At 37.1% G+C, this 9,717-nt stretch overlaps 1 protein-coding gene across 1 annotated transcript in view; it reads right to left on the bottom strand.

Annotated features, from left to right (window-relative positions):
• Nucleotides 1-450: 450 nt before the first annotated feature.
• CDKL2 (cyclin dependent kinase like 2) overlaps nt 451-9,717 on the bottom strand; it is a 56,730-nt gene continuing 47,463 nt past the window's right edge. Inside the window, 2 exon segments of the mRNA XM_017876589.1 lie at nt 451-3,106; nt 4,845-4,933. Of these exon segments, the coding sequence (XP_017732078.1) occupies nt 4,868-4,933 (66 nt within the window). The 3' untranslated portion in view covers nt 451-3,106; nt 4,845-4,867.

Here is a 9,717-nt window from a genome sequence, read left to right as displayed (position 1 = left end):
CTAGCTTAGGGATAGGAAAACATGCTGAATTGAGATATATTGTTTTCATTTCCCTGAACCTTTCTTATATGTTCATGTTAATTGACAATACATTTTCCAAAATGTTACCAGAAACTTCACTTCTACAGGAGATGACCCTGAGTGCAAAAGTAGAGAATATAGAAATTAAGAATGTGCAATGGGCAAAACTAAATTTTCACTGAACACAAAGAAAAATGCCGTTTTGTGGATGGGTTTTTGTTTTAAAAGAAAATTTCTCAGAATATATTCAACATCAGATATCCACAAATATCTATAAACACAAAACACAAGTTACCCACGAGTGATAACATAAGGTACTTACTTCTCAGAGGGCATGTTAAGAAAAAATATGCTGTACATTAATTACATTTTCAAGTTATTTCATGTCTGAAGCTATCAACAGAAAAAATAAGACCCTTGAGAAAACAATGTGAGAACATAATTTTTTATTCATATAGAGGAGTGTTAAGCACCCTCTTCTAGTGCAAAAACACTTAATGCAAAAAACAACAGAAAAATTCATTTAGTCCGTTTCACTAAGACTAGCCTAAAGTCTTAGGAGCAGTGCTCTGTTTCTTCTCTAATCCCCTGACCATGGTTCAGTTATATAGAGGAGGGCTTAGAAAACAAATCGATCACATTTTTCAATCTAGTCTAATACATAGTATATTACAAGTCCAGCCTTATATTTTAGCACCACTAAGATAAAGAAACCAATAATGAAAGTCACATAAGAAAACACATTTTCTATGTTCCATTTCAATGGGAAGTCAGATATTCTAAGCAAGCAAGGGATTCTCGGTCAGGAAAACCAGGTTCTGTCACAACTTTTACCAGTTAGTCTTTACAAGAAATGTTGTTTTATGACCATGCTGCTTATATCACCAGCTATACAAGAAAATTAGCTTGTCACCCCTACATCCAAAGTTTTCAAGAAGAATTAACAGATTTCAAACTTATTTGTTAAATATCATACAGTAGTGTATATATTATTTATAGCCTCTTAATTAATCTAAACTAAAACCATCTATGGAGCCCAGTAAGATAATATTTATTAATTTTAAAACATACATACACACAGCAAGCCCACTGCTCCCCAACAGTACATACACATATTCCCTATAGCGTATGACTAAATCATATCCTTGCAAGAGAAACTAAATAACCTTAAACTTAAAAAAAGGATCAATTTGGTTCAATATCTATTATTGTTGATGATTATGATTACATCAAGAATCACTGAAACCAATTTGCAGAATCTTCTTTTTCTAGTAGTTCTGCCACAGTTCTAATTAGATACGATTCTCAAGTCGTAACTTGAACTTATAGTAAATAATTTTTAGTTCCTTAATCCTAAAGTTCACAAGGTATTTTAATAGGCAAAAGATATCAAAAGCTAGTATAAAAACTGTAAGGTAATTGATTCTAGAACCTCAACCATTGAGCTGATATGTTCACACTGATCTTTACATAAAAATAGTATCGAAATAAGCCAAAGCGCCATTTGGCTTTAAGTATTACCTGCTTGCCATGCTGCAGAATCTACTGGCAGTGTTTTTCAAAGTAAAAATAAAATAGTAACATTTTAATATGAAGCCTATTAATGCTGATACCCTAGTTTTTTCAGCATGTTAGCCATACTAATATAGTCAAACACCTGGTCACAGATTAAAAGTAGAGCTTTTAAATCAAGACCAAATTTTAATTTAACCACCAAATAGACTTGTACATTGAAACCCCTTATTTGCCTCCTCTTGAATGTCCTACTCTTTTGAGGCTTAAATATCTAAGGTCAGAATTTCAATAATAAGCTCCTCAGAGTAAAAAAGAAAAGTCCTAGTTAAATTCTTCAGCTAAGTTCTAGTCAATGGCTTTGGAAAAAAAGCAACACACTCTTAACTGGTTAAGGCAAAAAAAAACTCACACAAATTCTGATTCCTTAAACAACCATTCTCTAAAATGATAAAGCAGAGCATGACTAGAAACCCAGAAATCAAGAACCTGTAGCCAACTTGGTTTATTCCTCCCACCTAAAAAGTTCTGGATCCATGCATTGGAAAAGATGTGTGGAATGTAGGTAAATGATTTTGCACCTTGGCGGAAAGTTTTTGAGAAGGCCTAAGTGTTTGAGGTCACAAGGAGACAGGAACTTCTCTGGATTCTAGCATCACCCTTAAACTACTAGGGGACAAAAGTGGAGTCCATAATCATGAACATTCTCTCCCCAAAGCCTCTTCAGCTGGGTGGTTCAATAGCAATTGGTTCATAGAAGAGTAATCAGTCCTGATCAATTCCGTATGGAACATTAGCACCAGAATCTTACAATACAGAGAACTAACCAATGCCAGAGTTGTAGTAAGTCATTCAAAAGCGGTTTCTCTGTCAAGCTTGCATTAGTGTGGTTCTTAGAAGATCAGCAGAGAGGCCAGAGTCTCATAATATACTGATAGAACATCAACAATAAGTACAGAAACCAAAGATACATGTCTACCCATGGACAGGAGTTACATATTCCCTTAATATCTAGAAACATGTAAGATTTTTAAGTGTGTTTTCATAGTTAAATTCGGGCAAAGCAAACAGTTTCTCTTACTGATCCTAGTTTCTTCAATTTTCTTCAACTGATCCTCATTATCACCTACCCCCACCAAACCCACTCCTAAATAAATGTACACATTTATACAGAAAACACACAAAGTTCAATGCATGAGTAACATGGCCATTTATAATATTTCTCTCTGTCCCCCTTTTTAACTCACTTTTAATCATGGGTAACTTAAAATATACAATCTCCTAATAGTAAATACACATTCGTGTAACAAGAACCATATCACTGTTCTTCCACTGGATATATCTTGAAATAGCATCGGTGGACGTGAAAGGTAATGGGATAACATTTGAGGAGGGCCATTTGTTCAATCTTCCTTTGAAACATTTGGAAGTCTTTGTCTTTCCTTCTTCTAGAAGGCCTTCCTTAGAAAATTCAGGCAGTTCAGAAGGAAATGATCAAAACCATGAATCTCTCCTCTTGGGATATCAGCACTCTTGCTGCAAGAAGATGTCATCTCAAGTGCAAGAGCAGCATCTAAAAGCACAGGAGGATATACCATCAACTATTTTACATAAAATCTTTCTAAAAATTAATTTCTATCTCACTTGCTTTCTCACATTGCATATATTGATAATATTGGTGGATACTATGTAGTTTAAGAAAACCTTAGATTTCAATTAGATGTGTCAACAGCTAATTTTTAAGACAATCTTTAGAATAATTACCAATCAAAACTATCATGTGTATGACCAGGCACGGTGGCTCACGCCTGTAATCCCAACACTTTGGGAGGCCAAGGCGGGCAGATCACCTGAGGTTGGGAGTTCAAGCAGCCTGACCAACATGGAGAAACCCCGTCTCTACTAAAAATGCAAGAAAATTAGCCGGGCATGGTGGCCCATGCTTGTAATCCCAGCTACTCAGGAGGCTGAGGCAGGAGAATCGCTTGAACCGGAAGGTGGAGGTTGCAGTGAGCGGAGATCGCACCATTGCACTCCAGCCTGGGTGACAGAGCAAGACACCGTCTCAAAAAAAAAAAAAAAGTTACGGGAATGTGGGAATTTATCATCATAATATTTTATATAGTTAATGAGATATTAAACATTGAATGACTTGCTTGAGCAAATAAATTATCACTCAAAATGGTCTGATTGGCCAGACACGGTGGCTCACACCTCTAATTCCAGCACTTAGGGAAGCCAAGGTGGGCAGATCACTTGAGCTCAGGAGTTCGAGGCCACCCTGGGCAACATGGTGAAACCCTGTCTCTACCAAAAATACAAAAAATTAGGCGGGCTTTGTGGCACACACCTGTGGTCCCAGCTACTCAGGAGGTTGGGGTGGGAGGATCACTTCAGCCTAGTTGGCAGAGATTGCAGTGAGCCGAGATCACGCCACTGAACTCCAGCCTGGACAACACAGTATGATCCCATCTCAAAAAAAAAAAAAGTCTGATTTTTGTTTTGGTTTTTTAACACTAAAAAAGTTATATTTAAAAGGAAGTCAATAATTTGGTATAGCACTGATCTCTCCTTATTGGGAAAAATATTGCCAACTATAGTCATGCACTACATAACAATGTTTAGGTCAACAATGGGCTGCATATACAATGGTAGTCCCATAGATTATCATGAAGCTGAAAATTCTTATTGCCTAGTGACATCATAGACACAATAACATCATAGTGCAATGCATTACCTTTTCTATGTTTTGATATATGAATACTTACCATTGTGTTACAATTGCTTACAGTATTCAGCACAGTAACATGCTATACACGTTTGTAGCTGAGGAGCAATAGGCTGTACCATATAGCCTAGGAGTATAGTAGGTTATATCATCTAGCTTTGTGTAAGTAGACTATGATGTTAGCATAACAGTGAAATCACCTAAGGATGCATCTTTCAGAAAGTTAAGTGAGGTATGACTATAATCAATCAATCTTGCTTTACAGGCCCACAGGGCAAATGACTGATAAGGGAGATAGGTATATATCTTTCTTGAGCACTTGTCACCCAAAATTCACATTACTATATCCAATAAAATGCAGGAGATTAGTTTAAGAGCAAGAGATATATGCTCTATGAAAAGGGATTTCATCTCAGAGATAAATACTACCTCTGGTTTTCTAAGTGGCACAGCTCTTTCTCTATCAGAAGTTCTCATGGAATCAATCACTGGAGGTTTCAGCTGAAAAACTGGTCTTCAGCAAGCCACAAAATAGTACCCGTGAAAAGGCTGCACGGCTTTAAGTATGGGAAATCACACCTACCCAGTTCAGAACCAAAATGGTTCTCAGTGCTGGTGTTCCATTTAAGGCAAATCAGCCCCTGAATCATCTGACAGGGGAGGTCCTGATACCTGTAAATTAATAACAGAGCATCATAGGTTAACAGTAATTGCAAAAGTTCCACTTCCCCAAAATTTCAGTTCTATGTGTTCAAATATTAGATGTTTAGAATTAACTATTCATAGCTCAAGTTGCCTACCTGGAAAAGAACGAAGTAAGAGGACATTATTCTTTTCCTTTTTTTTAGTACCAAACATTACTGTTGAGTGGATGTTATTCTTTGATCTTAGTTTATGCACATGTTAAAAGATAATTCTGATCTGCTATGGCAGTGTAAGCCCACTACATCCCATCTCTACTTATTACAAAATACAAAACAAAACCTGTTGGAACCATCATATAAAGACTTTGAAGCAGCCCTTATAACTCTGCTACATGAAGTAAAGGAAAACATACTTGAAATGGATGAAGGGATAGGAATTCTTAGCAGAGAAATAGACACTATAAAAGGGAGTCAAATGTATATTTTAGGACTAAAAAGTACAGTATCTGAAATTTTAAAATCTCACTGGATGGGCTTAATAGCAGAATGAAGATGATAAAGTAAAAAGTCAGAGAACTTGAGGATAGATGTATAGAAATGGCCCAAACTGAAGAATAGAAAGAAAAAAGTTTAGGAAAAAGTGAACAGAGTCTCGGGAACCTATGAGAAAATACTGAATGGTCCACCATACATTTCATTAGACTCTCAGAAGGAGAGGTGAGAGATTATGGCAGAAAAAAAAATATTTCAAAAAAACAATGACCAACAACTTCCCAAATCTGGTAAAATATGTAAGTTTACAGATTCAAAAAGGCTGTCAAACCCCAAATAGGATAAACTCAAAGAAAACTATGTCTAAATACATCATATTTAAGCTAATGAAAAGAAAAGATAAAAATTAAATCTCGAAAGCAACTAGAGGAAAATGAAACATTATGTATAGGGAAACAATTCAAATGCCTGAGAATTTCCCACCAGAAATTACAGAGATCATAAGACAGAAGAATCACATCTTTATCGTGCTGAGAGGAAAACAAAACAAAACAAACATGTCAACCCAAATTCCATATCCAATAAAATATAATTGAAGAATTAAAGTAAAATAAAGTCATTCTCAAATGAAGAAAAACTAAGAACATTTGTCACCATCAGACCTGCTCTGCAAGAAATGCTAACAGAAGTTTTTCAGGCTGAAGGAAAATAATACTAGAGGACAACTGGAATCTAGGGAAAAAGAGAGACCAACAGAAACGGTAAAGAGCTAGGTAAATATAAAAGACAACTTTTTTTTAATAAATTGTTAAAAATATTTATGACCGTTTAAAATAAAACATATAATGTATTTGGGGTTCTGAAGACATATAAATGTAGTACATATGAAGTTCTAACATAAAGTGCAAACTGGGGAGAGGGGAATACGTTTGCAAGGTTCCTACTTCTTTTGTTGTTAATTATTTATCAAGAGAAATTATTTCTTAGACCACATATTCATGTTTCATAGTTCAGGAACACAGGTAAGTGACAAAATTCTAGGTAATTCAACCCAAAGAAATCCTTTGCATTCCAAAATCACTTTGTATTCTGAAAGATACCAGCCTTCCCCATCTCCTCCAAATCTTTCACAGAATCATAATTTCTGTAGAAATCTGCATGTGTCTTCTTTCTTGCTTCAGCCACAGCAATCTTACAGATAACTGCAACCCCCAGGGATACAATAAAGGTTCCAACAATATGAAATCACAGACATTTGGCCAGAAGATCACACAGCTGAGGTTTCGCCAAAGCGCTGGAAGCCATGGTAGTTACCGTCCTTTATAGGTATGTCAGCCTCAGAACCAACATCTTTCCTGGATGATGGAGAAATGGATGGGCAGTTCCTACTTTTTATTTCAAGGGGTACAATGTAGACTATGAAAAATTAGCGATGTATATTGTAATTCCTCGAGCAATCACTAAAAAAATATATAAAAGATATTGCTGAAAAAATACTAAAACTATTCAAAACAAAAGAAAACTGGAAAGGAAAACAGGAGCAAACAGAAAACAAATAATAAAAGATAGGATTAAATCCAAAAACATCAATTATCACATTAAATGTTAATGGTCTAAACATTCTGTGGTCAGCAGGATTGTAAAGCTATGCCCTTAAGATTCCTGTCCCTAGCTAGTTAATCAAACTAATTTCAGTACTGATATGAAGGGACTTTGTACATGGAATAAATATTACTAATTAGCTGTTGTTACTAATTAGCTGTTAAATGTTACTAATTAGGGTAGATTATCTTTGTGGGCCCAGTGTAATCATGTGAGCTCTTAGCATCAGAGTGAGTCAGAGATGAGGCAGAAGGAGTGGTCAGAGAGATTTAAGTGTAAGAGAGATTTGACCACTGTTGCTGGTTTTGAAGGCAGAGGAAGTGGGCCATGAGCCAAGGAATGCGGGTGGCATCCAGAAGCTGAGAACAACCCCCAGCTGTTAGCCAACAAGGAAATAAGGACTTCTGCCCTACAACCATATGGAACTAAATTAGCCCAACAACCTAAGTGAGCCTGGAAATGGTTTCTCCCCTAATGCCTCCAGAAAATGCAGCCCTGCAGACACCTTGATTTCCACCTGTGAGACTCATGCAGAGAAGCAGCTGTGCCCAAGCTTCTGACTCAGAAACTGAGATAATAAATGGATATTAATTTAGTGTGTTAAGTAGTCCCCCCCATCCATGAGGGATATGTTCCAAGGCCCCCAGCAGATGCCTGAAACCTCAGATAGTACCAAGCCCTAAATACATAGTATTGTATTTTTTTTTATCTGAAAGCCTAGACAGCTACTAAGCAATAAAAGGGTAGGTAGCATATGTATACAGCATGGATACACAGGATAACGGGACGATTCATGTCCCAAACAGAACAGAGACGGACAGCTCGAGATTTCATCAGGCTATTCAAAATGGTGTGCAATTTAAAACTTAAGAGCAGTTTATTTCTGGAACTTTCCACTAACATTTTCAGACCACAGTTGACCATAGGTAACTGAAAATGCAGAAAGCAAAACTATAGATAAGGGGGGACTACCATATCTCTAAGGTAGCAGAAATAATAAATGAATACACATTCCAATTAAAAGGCAAAGACTGACACAATGTATACAAAGGAAAGATCCTACTTATATGCTGTCTGTGAAAGAAACACTTTAAATATAAATATAAAAACCAGATAGGGTGAAAGTAAATGAAATCAACAAGATTTACTATGCAAACATATGTATAAGAAGTTTGGAATGGCTATTTTAATATCAGATAAAACAGACTTCAAAGCACAGACCACTACCAGAGATAAAGAGAGGCATTTCATAATGAGAAAAGGGACAATGTATCAGAAAGACAAAACAATCTTGTGCAAATACCTAATAACAGAGATTTAAAATACATAAAGCAGCCAGGCGTCGTGGCTCACTCCTGTAATTCCAGCTACTCAGGAGGCTCAGGAGGAGGTCAGGAGTTTGAACAACACAGCAAGGCCAGCCAAAACAACAGAGCAAGACCCCATCTCTCAGAACAAAAAAGAAAAAATTAGCTGGGTGTGGTGAGCTGTGCCGATAAGTCTTAGGAGGCTGATGGGGGAAGATCACTTGAGCCTAGGAATTCAAGGTTGCAGTGAGCTATGATCGTACCACTGCACTCCAGCCTGGGCAACAGAGTGAGACCTCATTTCTAAAAAAATAATAATAAAATAATAAAATACATGAAGCAAAAATAAATAGATATAGGCCAGGTATGGTGGCTCATGCCTGTAATCCCAGCACTCTGGGAGGCCGAGGCGGGTGGATCACTTGAGCTCAAGAGGTCAAGACCAGCCTGAGCAAGAAAGCAAGACTCTGTCTTGAAATAAATAAATTAAATTAAATTAAATTAAATTAAATTAAACAGATACAAGAGATAAATAGGCAATTCTATAACATAATGAAAGATTTTAACAGCACTCTTTCAAGAACTGATAGACCTAAACAAAAAAAAAATTAAGAGCATAGATGATCTAAAGAATACTGTACTATTAACCACCTTGATCTAGTTTCACATTTATAGAACAATTAATCCAACAACAAAGAATATACGTTTTTTCAAGGGAACAAAGTCAATCACCAAGATAGACCGTACACCATAAAACATGTCTCGTTGAGTCTAAAAAAATCAAAATCATACTGAGTGTATTCTCTGACCACAATGGAATTAAATTACAAATTAATCAGTAAGAAGACATCTAGGGAAACCTTAAATACCTGGCTATTAAACAACATTTCTGAATAATTCATAGGTCAGAGAAGAAATTACAAGGGAAATTAGAAAATGTATGGACTGGCCGGGCGCGGTGGCTCAAGCCTGTAATCCCAGCACTTTGGGAGGCCGAGACGGGCGGATCACGAGGTCAGGAGATCGAGACCATCCTGGCTAACACGGTGAAACCCCGTCTCTACTAAAAATACAAAAAAATAGCCGGGCAAGGTGGCGGGCGCCTGTAGTCCCAGCTACTGGGGAGGCTGAGGCAGGAGAATGGCGTAAACCCGGAGGCGGAGCTTGCAGTGAGCTGAGATCCGCCACTGCACTCCAGCCCGGGGGACAGAGCAAGACTCCGTCTCAAAAAAAAAAAAAAAAAAAAAAAAAAAAAAGAAGAGTGAGGTCCAAAAGAGCAAGGACTCAAACAGCAGCGATGGTGCCATGCTCCTTCTTTGGATTCCCAAAGGTCAAACCCAAAGAAGAGGTCACTAAACAACTGGCCGGGCGCAGTGGCTCACGCCTGTAATCCCAGCACTTTGGGAGGCGG

Source organism: Rhinopithecus bieti, unplaced genomic scaffold (assembly GCF_001698545.2).
Source record: "Rhinopithecus bieti isolate Rb0 unplaced genomic scaffold, ASM169854v2 scaffold_8675, whole genome shotgun sequence".
NCBI classification, from domain to species: domain Eukaryota; kingdom Metazoa; phylum Chordata; class Mammalia; order Primates; family Cercopithecidae; genus Rhinopithecus; species Rhinopithecus bieti.
This window is presented reverse-complemented; position numbering and strand designations above follow the sequence as displayed.